The sequence below is a fragment of the Sylvia atricapilla genome, chromosome 27 (genome assembly GCF_009819655.1).
Source record: "Sylvia atricapilla isolate bSylAtr1 chromosome 27, bSylAtr1.pri, whole genome shotgun sequence".
Lineage (NCBI taxonomy): Eukaryota > Metazoa > Chordata > Aves > Passeriformes > Sylviidae > Sylvia > Sylvia atricapilla.
Window position 1 is genome coordinate 1,693,084 of NC_089166.1, and position 21,186 is coordinate 1,714,269.

Genomic DNA, 21,186 nt, shown 5'->3' on the forward strand with positions numbered 1-21,186 from the left:
GTGCGGCCGCGGAGCCTTGTGGGAGTTGTAGTTCCGGCACGCTCGCCCCGCCCCCGGCGGAGCCCGCGGCCGTGACCCCCCACGCCGGACCCGCCGCCGCTGACGTCACCTGCCATGATGACGTCAACAGGCCCACTGCCCAGCGGCACCGGCGGCGGGAACGGGACTCCTTGCCCAGCGCCGGGACATGCCGAGAAACGTCCCACGGGCGTGTTGTGACTGCGGGAGCGGGCGGTGCCCGGTGGTACCCACGGGGGTGTGGCGGGATTTGCAGAGCCGGTCACCGGTGTCACTGCGGCCGGCACCGCTAGAGCGCGATTCCCGGGGATGCGGCCAACGGGAGCGGGGCAGCGGGGCGAGAACGCTGTGACACTCACGGACGTTCCCGAAGCACCGGGAGCGTCCTGCCTCCCCGCTGCTCCGTTTTCTCACCAGCCTCTCAAGGCAGCCGCCACGGCTCTGCTACTTCCTAGGAACACTCACCCCACATTCACTTTTTCCCTGGTATTTCCAGCCTGTGACTAACGCGCTCATCAGCGGCGCGGAGGGAGCACCCGGCGCGGTGAACAGGATTTGCCCCGATGGCCGGGGCTGTGGTGTCCCATTGACAGTGTCACCGGGCTGGGCACAGACCTGCCACAGGCCTCGCGAACACGGTCTTGCTGCCCACCCCGCGATGCAAGCAGAGGAAAATCTCCCTGCCAAACAGTTGCCGAACGCCTAATCTGCCTGAAATTCCCTGCCCGGCTCCTTGGGGACGGGGTGTGTCAGGCCGGCCGCCCACTCCAGAGCTCGGCAGTGCGTGTCTCCCCACCCTGGCGTGACTCCCACCACGCCTCCCGTCCCGGCGGCGGCCGTGGAGCGGCGCTGGACCCGGGCCAGGCCCAGGGCAGCCCGAGCGAAGTCTGGAGCCTGGCAGTGCTGATCTGCCTCGTGGTGACATGAAATGTCACCGGTTCCGAGCGGGACACATGCCCTCCCCCCGCCCTTACTCTGAGTCACTTGGCAGGAACAAAGTGTTTCAAGCACAAATCTTGGAGCAGGCTCTGACCCAGCGCCAAAATAAAGTCAGGACTGGAGTGCTGATGTGAATGAACAGCGGCATTTGCTGTTCGTCAATTATTTGGCCAGGATTAGATCCCTCAGCGGTGAAACCGGTGCCGGGGCCAGCAGCGAGCCCCAAACCAGTACCGAATAATCGACTGCAGGGAGGCGGTGGCTGCCCTCGTGTTGCCCCTACGGAACACACCGGCCATTGCCTGCTGGGGCCGGGGAACCGGCTCTGCCCAGTGTCCGGCACCGCCGAGGCACCGCGGCTGTACCGAGCGGCCGCGCTCCCACCCCTCCCGGCCGCGGGCTGCTCCGGGAACGCGGGTGGAAAAACAGAACCCCACGGGCACGGAGCTGGGTCGAGGCTGAGGCACGGCGAGCTCTCGCCGGGCCGTGACCGGGGCCGACCGGGGCCGCCCGGGACACCGGCACCCCACGTGGACTCCGGCCGGGCGCAGTCGTCACTTCCGGGGCGGGGCAGCCCACCGGAAGTGGGTGGTCACGTGGAACTGTTGCTTGGCAACGGCGGCGCGGCGCAGCCATGGCGGCCGAGGATGACTTACCCGTCGTCACCTTCGGAAATCTCATGAGCGAGGGGACAGCCCTGAGCCGGCGTGGCCAGCACGACAAGGCTCTGGGCTGCTTCAATGACGTGAGGGCGCCGCGGGCCGAGGGCACCGAGCTGCCCACGGCGGGAGGGGTCTCGGGGGGCCGCGGCGACAGGTTCAGGCGGGAGAGGAGACAGCGGGGGCACCCGCGGCAAGAGGGGGAGGAACGGAGGGACATGTCGCCAGGAGATCTCTGCACCAGGGGTGACCCAGACGGGGCAGTTCAGGGACAGGGCAGCGCCTGCAGCACACAGAACCTATGAAAAACAAGAGAAGAGTCTTTTTTAGTAAAGTCCTTTTCGTTTTATCCTCATCCATCATCAATCATCCTCATTCATGCGGGAACCGTGGCAACAAATACCTGCACTTGTGTATTTGTGGTGTTTAGCCAGCACAGGTGACTTATCCGTGTGTGGTGACATGTCCAGCACTGGTGACACGTCCATATCTGTGGTTCCAGGCACTGAAGCTGAGAGCAGGAGACAAACACTGCCTTATCACCCGCTCCAAGTGTTATCTGAAACTTGGAGACACAGAAAACTCCTTGAAAGATGCTGAAGCCTCGCTCCAAATCGACAAAACATTCTCTGAGGTAACCAGCTGAAGGGGTTGGAGAGGGGTGGTCAAGGGCTGGCCTGGATCTGTGAGACCCTGCTGGGTGTGGGGCAGAGCTGTGAGGAAAGAGCTCCTCCAAACACTCCTGATGAGATTTCTCCTGCTCTCGGAGCTGTTGAGGTGCTCAGGCACCTCCAGGTTTGGGGTTAAATGTGTGCAAGTTGTTACAGCCCTGGGCTCTCATCTGTGCCTGACAGGAGTTACTTGATATCCGTCAAAGTTTTCCCTCATTTTATTAATTTGTTGCCTAAAATGTCGTTTTAGGGGCTTTACCAAAAAGCAGAGACACTGTACACCATGGGTGACTTTGAGTTTGCTCTGGTGTTTTACCACCGAGGCCGAAGGCTCCGCCCAGATCTGCACAAGTTCCAGCTGGGCATCAACAAGGCTGAGGAGGCAATTGTCAACTGCATCGGGAGTAAGAAGTGTCACTTTCTGGCCCCCATGAGCCCAGACAGCACAGTTCAGGGCACAGCTGATGGGAAATCAGTTCTGCAAGTGACCCAAGAGCCCCACACCAGAGCCTCTCTGCTTCTGGGCTCGTATTAGTTGTGGCAGATAAATCCAGAAGCAGCAGGAAGCACCACAAAGAGGCAACCCTGCTCTTTTTTTTTTCTTTCTTTCTTTATTTCTCCCCTGAATGCCTGTTCATACACAGTGTCTGATCCCTTTAGTTCTGTAGGTGAATCCTGACACTCCACAGTTTCCAAAATCATCATGGAAACTTTCTAGAGAATACAGACCAGAGCAGTTCATCTCATCAGTGACCTGCTTGTGGCCTCCCAGTACATGAGAGTAGCTGACAAGGAAGTTGAAGACACTGTTTATAAGAGCCTGGGTGCCAGGACAAGGGAGAATGTCTTCCCACTGCCTGAGGGCAGGGTTAAATGGGATATTGGGAAGAAAATCTTCCCTGTGAGGGTGGAGAGGCCTTGGCACAGGGTGCCCAGAGAAGCTGTGGCTGCCCCTGGATCCCTGTGAGTGTCCAAGGCTGGATGGGGCTTGGAGCAATCCAGGGTAGTGTAAGGTCTCCCTGCCCATGGGAGGTGGAATTCCAGGAGATGGAATTGGATGAGCTCTAAAGTCCCTTCCAATCTAAACCTTTCCACGATTCTATGATCTACCTCCAGCACTAATTATAGAATCCATTTTGAGACCTTTATCCCTTTATTCAAAGCCTGTAATGACATGTGGCATGCCGCCTCAGACTGATCTCCTGAAATCCTGATTCTCCTCCAATTTTTATTGCAAAAGAGCAGTGAAACTGTTGACTCTTGTAACAAGCTCTGCTTTCACCGTTCCTGGCTCAGATCACCGAGCAAGTCCTGAAGAGACAGGAAAGGCCAAGGACCTCATGGGCTTCAAAACAAACAGAAAATCCCTTTTCCCTTAGTTTTTCTCTCAGCCCTGCCAGCAGGCACAGACAGGATGTGTCACCCTGTGGGGACACAGACACCTCACCTGGGGCTGCCACCTCTGACACGTGAGTGGAACACCCGTGCAGGGCTCCTCTGGGGCTGCCAAACCTGCCCGGTGGGTTGGAGCTGCTCTGGTGGATCCCGGAGCCTGTCCCTGCCCTGGCACACCCCACTCACACCCCACACAGATTCCCAGGTAGACCAGGGCCTCCCTCTCCCAAAATTTCAAAACTTCAGCCCTCCCCCAGTGCCAGGGATTAACACGTGCCAGTGCCACCAGAGCCTGCAGCACTTTCATATGGGATAGTTATTTAAAAAACAGAGAAGGTTTCCAGATCTGACTTGCTTTCCTCCATTCCTGCTGCTTCCTGAGCTTAGCACAGTGCTCACATATCATCACAGCTGCAGCTGAAATCTTCCCAGCTCAATATCCCGAGCCAAGAGCTCTAACCACCTTTGGACCCCCTGGGCTGCAGGCACAAGAATGGATTAAAAAAACTAGAAAACTCTTATTTTAAATCAGGCAATAGCTCTGAGATGCAGGGGAAGCATGGAAACACATCAGCATGGATCTGGGTGTTTGAATAGTTGGGAAATGCACATGCATTAACAGGGTACATCCCCAAACTGCTTCCCTGACTCTGCTTCACCTGGATGAATGGGAACATGTGCTCCCTTGACCTGCCTGTGTTTGTGCTGCTGCTCTGGGCCCCGTGGCTGCACCAAAGGGAATTCTGCAGCTCTGTCCATCCCTCAGACCAAACAAAGAGCTGTTCCTCACTCTTCCCTCCCAGGGTGCAGACAGATGGTGGTACTAGGGGTCAAGTGAAAACACAATGGGCCTTTTGCCCTAATCAGTGCACAAACCTTTAAAATACCTTTTCTTCCATTTTATGCTCCAACTGTGCAGAAGAACCTCAACCGCAGAAGAACATGCATCCTTCTCCTTCAGTTTCTGTGCAGGATGTACCCTGTCTGTAGGAATATTGCATCAGGAGCCCTCGGTGCCATGTGATTAAAATCCCAAGAGGAGCTGGTGGATGAGCTGCATTCCCTGATCCCAGAACATCCCCTACTCCATGGGAAAGAATTAGAAAAGCTGTGGTTGAAACCAAACCATTAAAGCTTGGCACTTTTATGGGCATTTTACTGAAACATTCTGCGTGGCTGCTGTGCAGCTCTAACACAGACTCCTCTGTGTCTGCAGATCCATCCTTGGTGAAGCTGGAGAACAAGGAGGAGCTGTGCTTTGTGAGCAGGCAGGCAGAGGTACAGCACGGGGTTCCTGTTGAAGAAGCTTCTGGAGTTGTTGTAATGCTGAAATGGGCACCAAAGGAGTGACAGCCACTGCAGGGACATGGCTGTGGGAGCAGAGGACCTGCTGAAGGGTCTCTGGAGCATTAAAACCACTGGCCTGTCATGAGAGTGTTGTCAGCTGCTTCTAATGCAGGTCTGGCTCAAGCCACCCAGAATTTAAAGGGGAAGGCAGAAGGGCAGGAAGAGCCTCCATGCAGGAACAAAACCTGGAATTTCTCCTCCAGCTCAGATCTGGAGGTATTGCCAGACACCCATCCGAGGCTATTGAGTAACAGCCCAGAGGTCGAGGAGGGCAAAGTGAGCTCCAATATTGACTTTGGGTTTACCTGATGTTTAAGGGTCACAGTTTTGATAATGGACACTTTCTTTATTGCTTCACTTTTTGGTGCTCCATTGCAGCAGTGTCTTGTTCCTCTGAGAGGCCAGAACTAGTTCTTATCCTTTCTGTAACACCCTTGTGATCCCAAGGGAGCAGAATTGGCTGCAAAATTTCAATTGCTCATGGCCAAAGCAGCTGTTGAGACACTGACTTTTTGCTTTTATTTTAAAAATAAGCTGTCTTATATGGAATATAAACAGATTTCTGCTCATTCCAGTGTTCCCCACTGATGCCCCCCAACTCCTTTTGCTTGTTTTCTAGCTGCAGAGCAAAAAAGACCAGAAACAGCAGAACAAACCAACCAAGGATCAAAAACAGATGAAGAAGAAGAGTCCAAAAACAGAGCAACAGCTTCTGGGAGCGCTTTATGCTGACAAGGCATTCCTGGAGAAGTTGCTCAAGGATGAAGGTGTTTCTCCTCCTCAGCAGATTCTATTTTTCTTTCATCCTTTTTTTATTCTTCTTTATTTCTTTTCTTCTTTTATATCCCTATGACTCTTCATTAGTTGTACCAGACCTCACATAGCACATGGGGCTCACAGTGGTGGGGACACAGGGCTGGGACTCCTCTGTTTGTTATAAATGCTGTTAAGGTCAAGATGCAGGAATTGGAGAAGTATCTTATTTTAGAAAAAGACACAAAGATTACTCTCCTTTAGTCATACTTCTAGGGAACTTTTTCCCCAGAAACAGAGAAGCAATTAAGATTTGGTTTGCTCACAGTGTTGCCAGCATTAATTACACATGTGGGCAGACTGGTTTGCAGGCAGGTAAAAGCCCTTTCAGTTTCCATCTGCCAACCTGCTCCACAGCACTGTTCAAAGTGCCCTGTCAATACAGATGTGCCATACAGATGTTCTGTCCCAGAGGACAGGTGCTCAGTGCAGCTGGCCCCGCTTACTGGGCCCCTTCTTGGCTCTGATCAGCAGAGAAGGCAGCAGATATGAGGCTGGAACACCAGCTCAGCTCACTGAACCACACGGGTCAGGTGACAGTTTCTTGTTAACTCCCCCATCACTTCAGCTCTGAGGAGCACAGGACACTTTCACTTCCAGGATTGTCTGTGGCAGAACAGAAAAACATTCCCAATCATTTCCCGACTGAGCTGCACCTCAGGTCTGTTGATTCTCACCTGAGTTCTACCTGATCTCATTTCCAGACTTGATGCAGAGCAGCACAAGGCAGGGGATCAAAGTCATGGACCTGGTTTTGGGTGGCATCTCCTACCTGAACCAGCGGCGGGACTTCTGGCAGCAGCAGAAGCCGATGTACGCCCGGCTGTACGAGCGCAAGGTGCTGCGGCAGCAGCAGATGCGGGACAAGAAGGAGAAACCATCTGACATTAGCAAATCCATTGCAAAAGATATGGAGGATATTGACCTGTGTAGGTCCCTGGCTGGAAGCTGAGTGCCTCCCACTGCTGTGGGGAGCTCTGACTATTCCCAAGCTTTGTCTGAGGGTTGGCCACTTCACCCTGTGTTAGGGACACGAAAGAACAAAGCAGGCAGCAGGGGGTCAAGCAGGAAAGCTCTCTACTTTATTTTTTCTGACTCCATATATGCAGTTTTACAAGCAGGCCAAGATTGGCTATGCAGGTAGCCACCTCTTCGACCTCGTTGGTGAACATCACCATCAATCATATTTCTCCTCCCAGAGGAGAAATATGTAAACAATAGATAATTTCTAAAAATATACATAGTTTACTTGAAGCTGCGTGAGAACAAATGCAAACAGTAAGAAGCAGGCAAACTTGAGGCAGCAACCATGTCTCAAAACCTGAGTATCACAGGATCCCAAGGTGGTTTGAGTTGGAAGGGAATTGAAGTTCATCCCATTCCACTCCCCCACTATGGGCAGGGACGCCCTCCACTATCCCAAGTTGCTCCAAGCCCCATCCTACCTGGCCTGGAACACTTCCAGGGCTGGGGAATTCACAACTTCTCAATATCTTTGTGTCACACCTCAGTGTCAAACTCTGCTCCCTGTCCCCAGTGCTGGCCAGAGGTTCTGCTGAGGAAAGCTGCAGGAAAGCTGAGCGTCTGCTGAAACGGATACAAGCGTGGTCAGAGAATGAAGTTCCCAACAAGTGTGAACTGATTGGGAATCTCCACAGCTGCATTGGGAATGCACAGTTGGCAATGGGACAGATGGAGGCAGCTTTGCGCAGCCATAAGATGGATCTGGATTGTGCTAGGCAGAAGTAAGTTCTGGGAAGTTCAAGTGGGTGGAAAAAGGGGAAAGTGCCTCTGTGGGGGTGTTTTAGCATTAGGTAATGTAATTCTCACCTGAGGGGTTTAACAGGGTTACACATTCAGCTCTGCCCAAGTATTAGGGCCTGTGGTGACTTTTTATCTTCACTAATTCAAAATAAGGAGCCCGAAGCAGATTTTTAAAGACTCCCAGCTCAGGGCACATCAAAACCTCTGCTGTGGCAAAGCAAAAGTATACAAGTCCCAGTCTCAGCACTTGAATCTTGAGCAGGTACTTCCTTCTCAGGAAGATCAGGCTTGAAATTGCACCAGTTTTCTGCTACATTTTGTCTTAAACTCCTTTTCATAGAAACCATTAAGCATGGCTTGAAATAAAGGTCACTTCCAGGTGTACTTACCTCTCTGCACCAGACACATCCCATGGCTCTTCAAGCTGAACCACAGTGGAGTAAAACGTAGTCTTAGATTTAGCAAGATTTTGCAAAACATAGCAGAAATCATGGACCAGTGGCTTGAAGTGATTTGGGACTTATATTTGGGAGTAGTGCACTGAGTTTTTAAAATGTCACCGAGTGGTTGTTTCTCATTTTCAAAAATCCTTTTGGAAAATGGATGTTGGTTTAGGAAAAGGCTGCCTCTCTCCTGGCGATCCCAGTCCCCGAGCGGGCCGGGTAAAGGCAGGAATTAGCGGGAGAGGGGCGGGAGGAGATGCCTGGGTTTGGGACCTCTCCACCACCAAGGTCCTTCAAGGAGCGGCGGTGACGGGCGGGCCGCGCCCTCTGGCGGCTGCAGCTGGAGCCGCGCTAATTGCTCCTTAATGATTCGTGTTAATGACCCCTTGACAAGGGTTTGAACTGGATGGTCCCTTCCCACCCAAAGGGGTCTGTGATTCCATGACTCCCATCGCATATAATGGCTTTTCCATCTCTAAGGTAAGGGGAGGCAAAGCCGCTTTCTGAAGATGAGAACAAGGATAATGAAAAAAATTTAAGCCCACAGGGTCTGTTATTACAGCAGGAGCTGCCTATAGCATGGAGCAAAGCTCAGTCCAAGGACGGGGTCAGGGCTGGTGTCAAGAGCCTTGGAGACACACCACAAACACCTTTTTGTGTCTATACTTTGAAAGACAGAAATCATCCATGACTGTCAGGGACACAGAGGGAAACAGACGCAAAGAAAAGTGGAAAGGACTGCCAAGGACTTTCCCAAGGACTGCCAGATTTGCACAAAAATTAATAATAATCAAAGGCAAAGCTAAACCATTTCCCCTGTGTCTCATGGGGTCAGCTGCCAGAGCTGCAGATAACATCAAAAGTCAACCTTGATTTAATGACTTTCAGCCTGACCTGGACCCTTTACTTCCCAACACTTCTCTGAGGGCATGGGGAGCACCAAAGGGGCCATGAGGCTGACGAAACCCAGAGTGAGTGAGGAACAGGACGATGTCAGTGCCACAATCTCTTTGTCTCCCTGTCTCAGTGCCCTGACAGACGGCGTGTCCCGGGCCCTGGACCACATCGGCCACGTGTACGCCCGAACCGGCAAGTTCCAGCAGGCCATCAACGCGTATGTACAGCCCAGCAGCAAAGGCATCAGGGGCTCGGAGTGACCCAGGTCATGGTTCTTCAGCTGTGTGTTCTCACTGCAGCCAGGCCTGGGGAAATTTTCACACCCGAGCCCTTTGCTATCGAATGCGTGGTTGAGTTGTAAATGTACCCAGTGAGGGTTGGTAAAGGTCTGTCTGTCTTACTCTTCTTGAAGCTGGGAGGAGAAGATTCCACTGGCCCAATCCAGCCTGGAGAAGGCCTGGCTGTTCCATGAAATTGGGCGGTGCTACCTCGAGCTGGGTAAAGCTGAAGAAGCCCAAGATTATGGCCAGAAGTCCCTGCAGTCAGCAGATGAAGAGGGAGATGTGGAGTGGCAGCTCCATGCCACTGTGCTAGTGGCACAGGCACAAGGTAAAGATGTGGGCACAGGTTTTGTTCTTGAGGTGGAGAAGCTGGTCTAAAAACATCTCTAGGATTTAACAGCCAAAGCAACTGCTCAGAACAAGACTGGCTTGATTACTTCTTGTTGTTCTCCTGACCCTGGGCTAAACCAGCTGATATCCTTGTCTGTTCCAGTGAAATTGAAAGATTACCCGTCTGCAATCATGACTTTTGAAAGGGCTTTGGAGAAGGCGAAGCTTGTGCCCAGTGAAGCTGCTCAACATGCCATCATTGCGGTAAGGGAGGGGAGGAGGAGCTCTGGGCAGCCTCTGTGAGTAGCTGTTATCCCAGCTGGGATACTCCACCCAGTAATGCCGTAGAAGTGCAGTTTTACAGTAGGAAAGGATTTGGTAATGATAGCAGAGAGCAAAAGAAAACAGGAAGATCTTGGGCGTGTAGCTGCATTTCTGGGGCTTTTATTAAGAACTTCATCCCTTTCAGGCCTTGGACAATGTGAGCAAAAGCTTCATTGCACAACTGAACAAAAGCGGCAAAGGCGGGACACTTCCCTCACATGAAGGTACTTGTCATTCCCACCTCTGCACCCAGAAATGGGAAAAAACCCCACTCTCCTGTTCTGCACATCAGCAGCACCTTAGAATTCCCACAGCATCCATTTCCTTGCAAGTATTAAATTAAAATCTTGGTGGAAGTCCAGCATGGTTTCAGCTGCGCTCTCAGGTCCAGCTGTGAGCAGCTTAGAGCGGAGATGGCAGCGCTCCCTGAGTGTCCCCTGCAGGCTGGCCCGGTGTCCCGGTGTCCCCTACACCCCGGCCCTGCCCCGCCGCTCCTGGGGTTCGGTGGGAGGGTCCTGGCAGGGCGCTGTGCCCGCAGCCCCCAGCACCTGCCGTCCCAGCACCTAGACGGGAGTGAGATTCCTGCTCAGGGTAAGGGAGCCCGGGGGTCTTTCTTGTGCCCAACTGCTGAGTTCTAGGACTTGGCTCAAGTTTCCTTTTCCCTTCCCAGATCGCGTCTTCGGCAGTAAAAACATAAATAGCACCACTACAAATGCGAAAAAGAAGCAAGAGAATCAAGATGAAAAGCCGTAAGAGGAAGCCAGAAACGGTACCTAAGCAGACAGAAACGATACATAAGCAGACGGAAACGTTAGAAAGGGGAAGACGGACAAGGAAATAAAGGAGAGCAGTGGGGAAAAGCAGAACCTAGGCGGGAAGATTAAATAAATATTGAGCAAGCATCATACCCAGCACTGGATTGGGGTGTCCCTAGCAGGGAAGGAGCCGGTCTGAGCCGCCGTAGTCGGAGCCCCGTACCGTCCTGTGGCAGCCGCGGCCCCGCACCGCACTGTCCCGGCAGCATCCCCGGGTCCGGCCCCTCCGCGGCCGGGCGGGGCGGGGGCTGAGCCCGGGGCCCCCCCAGCCCCGGGGAGGGTTCGGCCCGGCCCTCGGGGGCGGGCGGGCCCCGGGGCTATGAAAGGAGCCGCGGTCGCACCCGCCCCAGAGCCGCTTCCCCGCCGCGCCGCTCCGCACCGGCGGCCGCCCCGGAGCCGCTGCCCTCACCATGGTAAGCGGAGCCGGCGGGATCGGGGCTGGGATCGGGACTGGGATCGGGTCTAGCTTCGGGATCGGAGCCGCCGCTCCGCCCGGCGAAGGTTCCAATGCATTCCCTGGAGGATGGAAGCGCCGGCGGCGTCGCTGACACGTGGGCGCTGGGTCTGGGAGAGCGTGGAGACAGCCGGGCCCCGAGAACGGCCCCGGGGGCTCGTGGCTCCGTCTCGGGGGTCCCGGGACACCCTTGGGGGCTGCCGGGGCACGGGCAGCCCGGCACCGGGAGCCATCGCTCTCTCCACGCGAATCTCTGTTCCGTGGGGAGCAGGAGACAAGCGGGAGCTTTGTGGGGGCGGCGGGGGGGCCGGGCCCGGCTCAATGGGAGATTGTCCGGCTAGACCCCGCTCCCCCGGGCTCTGCGGAGCCTTTGTCCGCCCGGCCCGGCCCGTGAAGGCGCCCGTTGTCCCCGAGCCGGCGGCGAACAATGGTCCGGGGGGGCCGCGATTGTTCCTTTGTTAACGGGGCTGAAAAGCGCCTCAGTCCCTTCAGCAGCTGCCGCGGCAGAACAGCGGCCCCGGTCCCCGCCCGCGGACAGCCCGGTGCGGGGACAGCCCGGTGCGGGGACAGCCCGGCGCGGGGACAGCGACAGCCCGGTGCGGGGACAGCCCGGTGCGGGGACAGCGACAGCCCGGTGCGGGGACAGCGACAGCCCGGTGCGGGGACAGCCCGGTGCGGGGACAGCGACAGCCCGGTGCGGGGCCGCCGCGGCACCGGCTCCGGCCATGCGACCCCCGGCAAGGCGGCACCTGTGCTGCGAGAAGGAGCAGCGCTGCAGGGAACTCACCGGCTTCCTCCTGTGTGAGCTCTTTGGGCTCCGAGTCCCCGGGGAAGGCAGCACGGGGGTCGCTGGGGAGCCCGTAGGTCCCTGCTGCTCTCAGGGTTTGTTCCCGTCTGGGTGTGAAGCTGCAACTGAACCAAGGGCAGGCAGTGCCCGTGGGAACTGCGGAGTCCTGCTCCCAGGGCATTTGGAACCAAACCCCATCTGCACCTTCTGGAATGAAGAGATGGGGAAATAAACATCTGAAAAGTGTTTTTTAAAAACTGCGAACTGGAAAAACATTTTTCCGGCTCAGGCTGAGCTGTTATGTTTCATGTAAAACTTCTCAATTTTTGCATCAAAGGCAAACTCATTTCTTGGGCATCACTGCCATGGTCTTTGGCTTAAGCAGGTCCAGTGGGTCACAGACAGCTGTGGGGGATGGAAAGTTCATGTATTGACCCAGCAGTGTCTGCCTCATTGCTGCTATTGAGGACTTGCACAGCTGAAGAAATTCCTCGTTTCCTATAAATCTCGTGTTTTCCCAGGCTCTGCTGGGAATTAATCCAGGATTCCCTTTACCAGAGCTGCTGGCAGGGGGGAAGGGAGAGCCCCCTGCCAGCTGCCGGCGGCATTTCCCGCCCACTGTTGCCAACCGCGAGTGTTTCGTTTCCTCCGGCACTCGAGGTTTCATTTCGAGTTCTGCCTAACAGCCGCTTGGAGCAGTTTGGCTTTCCTGGAGCCATCTCAATTGCTCTTCCCAAGCGGAACCCAAATTCCCTCCTGCGAGGCGCTCAGCTGCTGATCCTCAGTGCAGCTGAGAGACAGGGTGAGTGTAATCCTTGCGGGCTGCTCTAGGAAACAGCCTGTTCCAGGGGAATAGAGGCTGTGATTCAGGTACAGGGACAGGAGTGTGGCAGTTCTAAACCTGCTGGGACTTTCCGTTCTCGTTGGGCTCCTCCACGGGTCGCTGCCCTCGCAGCTGCAGCCACAGGTGTTTGTTCAAGTGCTCAGACTAAATGTGCCACATGAGGAGCTCAGCCTGGGCTGGCGCTTTGTGGCAGCTCGTGGTGCCTGAGGAACCCCTTCTTAGTGGGGCAGGAGTGCAGCTGCCGAGGCCAGAGTGGGGAACAGGGCTGAACCTTCAGCCCTTGGGTGGGATGCAGTGGATGCCTGCTGTGCCACCAGCCAGAGCAGCTGTGGGAGGTGTCAGCTGAGCAGGGCACCCAAGTGAGGGAGTGTGGGGGACGTGCTCCCTGTGCCTCATCCTTTCCACTAAAGGTCCCAGCAGGGTCACATTGTCGCTGGGGTTCCTGCCCTGCAAAGTGTTTTTTCCTTCAATTTCAGAACAGAGGCTTCTCCAAGAAGAGTCACACTTTCCTGCCTAAAATATTTAGAAAAATGTCTACTCAATCAGCGAAAGAGAGACCTGAGAGTTTGCATTTCCCATTCCTGGATGATGAAGACACCATCTCCACACTCAAAGAATCCAAAACCCTTTTCATCCTCCGGGGCCTGCCTGGCAGCGGGAAGTCCACCCTTGCCCAGGCCATCCACGATCGGTACAAAGATGCCTGCAAGGTCATCTCTGTTGATCACTATAAAATAACACCATTAATAAGAAGCTCCATTCCCGAAGAGTATTCCAAGGTGGATGAGGATCTAGTTGACTATTGCAAACGGGAGATCAGCGTCATTGTTTTGGATGACACTCACCATGAGCGGGAACGGCTGGACCAGCTCTTTGACATTGCTGACAAGTACCGGTACAAAGTCATCTTTGCTGAGCCCAAAACCCCGTGGCGCTTGGATTGTCCCCAGCTAAAGGACAAGAACCAATGGAAACTGTCTGTGGAAGAGCTGAAGAAGATGAAGCCAAGCTTGGAGAAGGAATTCCTCCCCATGTATTTTGGGTGGTTTTTGAGCAAAAGAAGTTCGGAGATCCTGAGGAAGGCTGGCCAGGCGTTCTTGGATGAGCTTGGGAGTCTCAAAGCCTTCAAAAAGGAGAGTAAATACTGTATGTATACATGTTGTCTTACCGTGTTCTTACCTGTTGATGTTAACGAGTCTGATCAGCTTCTAAAGTCAATATCTAAAGCTGTCAACAAGAAAAGCTTTTTGAAGCTACTAACATGGTCCTCATAGTTGACAAAGTTGGGTTTGTAAGTAAAAATAAAGAGTTTTTCCAAGTCTGTTTAGCTCTGGCCCCACAGGGCACCGAGCTTGGGTGGCAGCAGCAGGACATGGGATCCTGGGTGTCCCCTGGTTCCAACAGGTTGGGTGGAAAAAGGCAAAGAGAGAGAAATGGGCAAGTGTGAGCGATCCCATCCCTTAGGGGACTCTCACATCATCAGGTTTAAGATGAGCCATGATGATGCAGAGGAGCTTCTGTTCTTTGGCTCCATCTGCAGTGAGCCTGGCACGAGGGAGGGGTTTGGTTTCTCACCCAGTGCTCCCCAGCAGTCAGAGGTGAGATGTGAAGGCTTGGGTAGGGAGAAGAGCTGACATGGGACCAGGGCTCGTGGGATGACACCGGGAAGGATCACTTTGTGACAGTAACATTGTTTACCTGTATCTGCAGTTCCTTCTGTTGAAGATCCCAAAATAAAAATAGATCTCACCAGCTACTTTGTGAAGAGGCCACCTGGGGTCCTGCACTGCACCACAAAATACACTGAGTTTGGCAAAGCAGCCGGAGCCGAGGAATATGCGCAGCAGGAAGTGAGTGTTGGGGTCCCACCTCCTCCCCACATCCCCCACGTCCCCTCCCTTCTCAGCAGGGCATCCATGAGCCTGGGAGAGGGTTGGGGATGGGCTTTGCTCTGACCCAAGAGGCCAAATATAGGGACAGGAACTACATCCGTGTGGTCTGTGCAGAGAAAACTCCAAATTGTGGAGATGGTGATTGTTTCATATTTCCAAACAAAATACTCCCACTTTCCCCGATCACACGTGACTTCCAGCATAATATCTGACAGCTTGAGCTGAACGATGATGAATTGAGGTATTTAGATTCCCCAGCTGATTATTTCAGAGCACATAAGCCCAGGTTAAACATTGGAATTTGTGAAGGACAAAGACGTTACCAGCTCCGAATCCATGGAGCTGGGACATCAGGCACACTGACCTTCTCCTTGCTCTGGGTATTTTGACCATGTCACAGCGAGAGCTGCCATGAGCAGCCACGTCCCTGAGCCTGGGGACAGTGACCCCAGTGCAGAACTGTGAATCCCCACGCACAGGCACTAACACTGTGCGGGTCCCTCTCCTCCAGGCCGTCAAGGCTGCCTACGGCAAAGGCTTCACCCTCTCCATCTCGGCGCTGTTCATCACCACAAAGACTGTCGGGGCTCGCATCGAGCTGAGCGAGCAGCAGCTGCTGCTCTGGCCTGGGGACGCCGACAAGATCCTGCCCACGGACAACCTCCCGCGGGGCAGCCGGGCCCACATCACCCTCGGCTGCGCCAACGGCGTCGAAGCCGTCCAGACCGGGCTCGACCTGCTGGAGTTTGTGAAGCTGGAAAAGGTGGGGAACAAAGGGGAGCAAGTGGGGGAAATCGGAGGAGGCAAACTGCTGTATTATGATAACGGTATGTGGATGCTTGTTCTGTCAAAGAAGATTGATGTGAGGGCGATATTCTCGGGATACTACGGGAAGGGAAAACTCGTGCCAACGCAGAGCACCAACAAACGGGGCTCTGCCTTTACCTCCTGCACCATCATCTAGGGGCACAGGCAGGGCAGCTCCTCGGTTTGTTTTTAAAAGGCAAGTAACTCCTGTAACCTTAAAAGTGTAAAGAGAAATAATTCTACCTTTACTAAAGTCAACCCTCCTGCCCACCCCAGCGTGAAGCCTCTGAGGAGTTCTCGGCCTCAGAAAAGGAAGAAAACAAGCAACTCCTGACTGAAACTGTCATGGATTTTAATGCGAGTTTTGGAGGGAACCAACTGGGGTGTCCTGCTTGTTTTCTTCCTTGGAGAAAGATCAACTCTGGGGCTTTTATCACTTCCCTCTGAACCACAATCGTTTGATCTTTACCTGTTGGCACTGACCAAAGCCTGTCAGTCGCTGGTCTGAAGCCAAGGGAACTGCAGGATGTCCCTCCCCTACCACACCCAGGGACTGACATTGGCCATTCTGGCAACTGATTACAGGGTCAGAACAAGCGAGACCCAGGCGTGGGTCACTCCTGTCAGGAGTCCTGTTCTTACCAAGGGTTTGGGCCCTAAGGACAGCTCTAATTGCAGGCCAGTCCCGCAGCTGCCCAGTGGGCTCCATTCCAGCTCCTGTCCCTCACAGCACAGATGCTCTGGGGACAGCCAGGAGGAGGGCACTGTGCCACCTGATGTCTTAAAAGACACCAACCATGAACTTTGGGGAAATCAAGTGAAACATCAGGACAGGGAGCCAATTCCTGCAAAGTGGTTCCAGCCACTTCCCTCCACCTGGGCTGGACCAAGCACCATCCCCGTGTCCTGTAGGGAACAATCCTGCCTTGGCAGGGAGTGGAAGAGATGAACTAACGTCTTTTCCATCTTATTTGATAGAAACTAAAATCATGTCTGAAGTACACAACTGGACTTCATGCAAGATTTTACTCCCTTCCTCTAATGCACTTGAATGTTAAGAGTTAGGCTGGAGTAACCCCGTAGTGTAGGAAGCGGAGGCACTGTAACTGTGTAACTCACGTCTGCTCGAACCTAAACTCTGGCTGGAACTTACTGACCCAGCACTTCCGTCATTAAATCTGTTTTATTGAAACTTGGGTTTGTGCTCTGCCAGGCCCTGGCCCAGCAGGGCGTTGGCTCCTGGGCATTGTTTAACACAAAGCTCCACTAACAGCCCCAGGTAAGGTCCCAGCTCGACCTCCTGCTCTGGCTCAGGGTCTGGGGAGCAGCAGAGTGACATTAACCCACACTAACCCTGTAAATACTGACTGTGTTTGAGGCGTGGGCTGGGCTGGGGCTGGGCACAGCCCACCCCGAGTCCAATGTTGCTGGGGCAAGGAGCATTTGAGGCCAAAAGCAGGGAGAGCTTTTGTACTTTTCTGGTACCAAACAGTCTGCCATGAAAGTAAAATACTTCCTACTGTTCAGAAGTGAAGGAGAAGAATAAATTCTCATTATAACACGAAATAGTGAGCTGTAAACCCACCCAGAGCACCTGTGACCCTTCATGGAGAAACCCCTCCAAGCTTCCGCAGTGGCAGCAGCCGAGTGCCCAACGCTCAGCCAGGGCCTCTCCTGGCAGAACCTCAAGGGTTTGTTCCACCAAAGCTCTACAAGGTATTTGCCAGCACCTGCTCAGGAGCCGGCTGAGCCCACACTCCCAGCGCCCAGATCACTCCAGCACTGGAATACACAGCTGGAATATCTCCTTCATCTGCCTGTTCAAGAACAACCGTGACACTGTCGTTGTTTGAGTTTTTATTAGTTTGTACATCATATACAGTTTATAATAAAGTAAAACCGATTGCATATGGGTCTGCTCAGGCTGATTTCCCATACAAACACGGCATCAGGAGTTCTGCTAAGGAAGTAAACAACAAATATTCACATTTTTTACCATTCACATCCTAGAAAGGTCCAAGAGGGACAGTTGGTACCGATGCGGAGCCTGGCTGGGAGAGGATGAGGAGTTTGGCAAAGCAATGAGACAGCGATTGCTCCATGCAATTCCCCTTTCCTCCCAGGGAAAGGTTGAGCTATGTACACTGAGGTAAACATTCCGAATTCCAATTCAGATAAATACGGCAGCGCAGGGACAAGCTCCTCTCCAAGTGGCTTCGCATCGGTGCCTGGATTTGTCCTGACTATTCCATGATGTTGTGACACACGTGCACTGTGGGGCTCTGGGTGCTCCCCCTGTGGCCCCTCGGATGCCACCTCACACCATACTCTGTTCACACGAGCCATTAGGGGACAGTGGGGACAGGGCTGGGATGGCAGCAGGGCTGCTCCTCCCACTGGAGGCAGCATCAGGCTCCCCATGGATCCTGCCCTCCTGGGCCAGCCCTGGAGCTCCAGCTTGAGCACAGTGTCCCAGCCCCAGCAACATACCAGAGCTGTCCCTCCAAGCTCAGACCTGGGCAAGGGAAAATGCCCAGCACTGCTCCAAGAAGGGATAACCCCATCCACTACGGGGGGAGTGGGGAGAGCCCTGCCCCGGAAAGCCAAAGCATTTCACATCAGCTCCCACAGTCATGCAGGGACCCAGAATGGCCCCACACAGCCAAGGGCAGGGACAGCCACCAGCTATTGCCACCTACCCCTCCACAGCCCTGACACAGCTGCCCGGGGACACGGGTGCGTGCAGCACACAGTTGTCCTGTTCCCTAGGGAAGAGGAGGGGAGAGGACAAGGCACGAATTTAAACAGGATGAAAACCATCCATTGGAAATAAGAGAATATCTGGAGTTATTACTGAAACTGAAGAAGTCGTTTGGAAATGGCAAAGCAGCACACGGCCCAACCTGGTGGCTGTTTGATGGCTGCAGATCCAGGGCCAGTGTGGCTGGACAGGGACTGGCAGCAGCCTCCGTGTCAGACACACCACAGCAGCACAGCAGCATCCACCCTGTATCTCAGCAGGTACAGAGAGTGTACCTGCTACCCCATGGATAATACTCCTGTACCTGAACAATTTGTCTCTCCCATTTTCCAACTTGCATTTTTGAGTTTACAACAGCCAGCAGCACTGGGGATGCTGCTCATTGAACACTCCCAGGATTAAAACTAAACCAGGTACGTTTCTGTGCAGCCAAAGCAATGAGGAGCCTTAAGAGGGTGGCCAGAACTTCCTGAACGGACCTCACAGCTTTCCAACCCAAACTATTCCATGATTCTATGAGCATGGCCAGACAAAACCACATCCATGGCAAAGCCTAACAGCCACACAATTCCTGTTCTCCCTGCTAAAACTGCAGTCCTACAGCAGAGCCCTCACGTGCCAGCTCTGCCCACAGCCACACTCCTCACACACTTCTCTTCACAACTTTCCCAGAGAAGCTGACAGCCACTTCACCAGTTCTTGAGCTGTTCAGAGCATCTACTCCCACCTTGGCTGGTAGAAGACACCCCCTGACACACCAGCCTGGTCCTGCTCTCGGCCATGGCAGCTCTACTCTTTCCAGGTCCTTCTTGTTGGCAGCAGCTCTCACAGCACCAGCCATTCCCCCCCGGAGATCCTGGGCAGGAGTTCCCAGGCTGTGTCACACCAAAGCATGTCCATTCCACCACACTTGTGCCTTGGGCAGCCCCCTGTAACACCACCTCCTGCACCTCCATGTGCTCTCTGTCCTTCTAGAAACAGCACAGAACAGCATCACTTGAAGATGCTCATTTGTGGCCTCTGTGGGGATTTGCTGCAGCTGGTGGTCCCATGGGGCTGGTGGCTCCTGTGGAGCTGCAGGACACCTGGGAAGGCTGCGAGCAGCTGGAGCACTGGCACTCTACTTCCCTGTAGCTACACCCAACCACAACCCAGGGATGATGTCCTGAAACCACCATGTGTGGAGGTAACACTAAGCAATGCACAGCTGAGTCCATTTTTTGGAAAGAAGCCGAGTTTTGTCTCCCCCAGCCGTGCTGGGACACGGTGGAGGTCACAGTGCCACTGGACACTGCTGCTGCCCTGAGGTGCCAGGTGCCACTGAGCCCTGCTCTGTGCTGGGGGGAACAGGGACTGCACAGGACCCAGGGCACTCTGGGCTAGTGGAAGGTGTCCCTGACCATGGGAAGGGGTTGGGCATGACAGCCTTTAAAGGCCTGCCAGCCCAATCCATTCCATGGTTCTATGCATTTGCCTTCACCTTGATTCACGTAACGATGCTCTGTAGGAAGTCTTGGCACTCACCATAGGAATATTTAACTACATTAAATCATGCATTCATGTACACGTTATAAATAGCTGCTGTACACATTTTCTCTCCCAGAAGCAGAGCCATTCCACTCCTGTGCTCCAAGGAACAAGCTCACTCAGCTTGGAGAGAAGGAAGGGAAGAAGCTGGTCACATTTCCCTGGGGCAGGGGGAAAATGAGAATAAACTCACTGACAGACACAGAACATGGCTCTGCTCAGCATGAGACTGAGAACGGCCCAGACTGTACAGTGACATCAACACACACACACAGGACGAGATGTCATGGATCCAAAACGCCACTAAACAGGCCTCAAAAACTGATTTACAGTGCCAGGAAAGCTGGGGAAGCATCAGTGTGCATAGACCAGTATTTCGGTTCCCCACGTATTCACCATTTCAGAGCCTGGAAAGTGCCAGGACCCAGCTGCTCTAGGTGCACCTGGGTGGGTCCATCCCTGACACCTTCACTGTCCCTGTGAAGGACGTCGGAATAAACGTGGGAGAGTCGGGTTTTGAAAGTATTACTCAGCACTGGCTCACTTAGAGAGCTGAGTTTCAAACGAGTTGTAAAATACTCTATTTCTGCAGTGCTAAAATTTAAGCCCTTAAATTTTCTCTCTACGAAAGCAGATTGTCAAGAATCCTGACCAAACACCACAGCAGGACCACGGCAGCAATGTCACCGCTGGAGCGGCCCCTGTCCTGCTGAAGGGCAGCACGGCCCTCGGGAGGGAGGAAGACAAAGACGTGGCATTCCCAGTGATCACTTCGTGCAGTGAGCTCCCTGCAGCGTTTGTTCTGCTTCAGGAAGGCAAACCAGGTGTTACACAGAGTCACTGGGAGGTTCTCTCTCGGCACAGTTCAGCACAAAGCGTGCACGAACACCAATTCTCTGAGCAAACTCCATCAGCCCCACACAGCCAGGGTCAGCCCAGGGCTCTGGCCACAGCCCCTCTGCCCCTCACTGAGCACCAGCCCAGGACCCCCAGCCACAGCCCCACTGCCTCTTGCTCCCCTCACATGCCAGGCTGAGCACAACCTCCCAGGACTGGACAGCACTGTGCTCCTGACCCACCACAGACAGGAGCTCCACAGGGCACCTGGAAAAAAAGGTGCTGTCCATGCTGTAGAGAAAAGGGGGGAATTCCAGATAAGACCCTGCTGTAACAACACCTTTTATGTGAAAATCTAACTGCTAACAAGCAGTGCTCCACACCAAACCCATCAGGACACGGCTCCAGGCAGGAAGCTGATCCATGCCTCCAGCTCCCGTCCTGACACTGCACAAGAGAAAGCACAGACTGTCAGTTCAGAGCTGGACTTTGCTTTTTCTCGCTGCTTTGGAGGAGTAAATCACTGCCAGGGGAAAACCATTCAACCAGGTTAAGTAAACACACAGCTGCTGCACACCAGG

General features: G+C 53.9%; 2 protein-coding genes and 1 long non-coding RNA gene across 3 annotated transcripts; 2 read left to right on the plus strand and 1 right to left on the minus strand.

Moving 5' to 3' along the window:
- The first annotated feature begins 1,567 nt into the window (after positions 1 to 1,567).
- ODAD4 (outer dynein arm docking complex subunit 4) lies at positions 1,568 to 10,788 on the plus strand. Its single transcript, XM_066336580.1, has 13 exons — positions 1,568 to 1,702; positions 2,119 to 2,250; positions 2,538 to 2,691; positions 4,899 to 4,960; positions 5,649 to 5,796; positions 6,547 to 6,771; positions 7,380 to 7,587; positions 9,077 to 9,163; positions 9,359 to 9,555; positions 9,721 to 9,821; positions 10,027 to 10,105; positions 10,552 to 10,630; positions 10,679 to 10,788. The coding sequence occupies exons 1-13, from the start codon at positions 1,592 to 1,594 to the stop codon at positions 10,767 to 10,769; spliced, it is 1,674 nt and encodes a 557-aa protein (XP_066192677.1). The 5' UTR covers positions 1,568 to 1,591; the 3' UTR covers positions 10,770 to 10,788.
- A 210-nt stretch (positions 10,789 to 10,998) lies between these two features.
- Positions 10,999 to 17,388, plus strand: CNP (2',3'-cyclic nucleotide 3' phosphodiesterase). Its single transcript, XM_066336725.1, has 4 exons — positions 10,999 to 11,109; positions 13,258 to 13,927; positions 14,492 to 14,631; positions 15,185 to 17,388. Exons 1-4 carry the CDS (start codon positions 11,107 to 11,109, stop codon positions 15,635 to 15,637), a joined length of 1,266 nt encoding a protein of 421 aa, XP_066192822.1. The 5' UTR covers positions 10,999 to 11,106; the 3' UTR covers positions 15,638 to 17,388.
- Positions 17,325 to 20,925, minus strand: LOC136372218 (uncharacterized). The gene is made up of 2 exons (XR_010745455.1): positions 20,756 to 20,925; positions 17,325 to 20,709 (listed from the first exon to the last, which is right to left on the minus strand). It is a non-coding gene; the product is annotated as an uncharacterized lncRNA (long non-coding RNA).
- Positions 20,926 to 21,186: the final 261 nt, after the last annotated feature.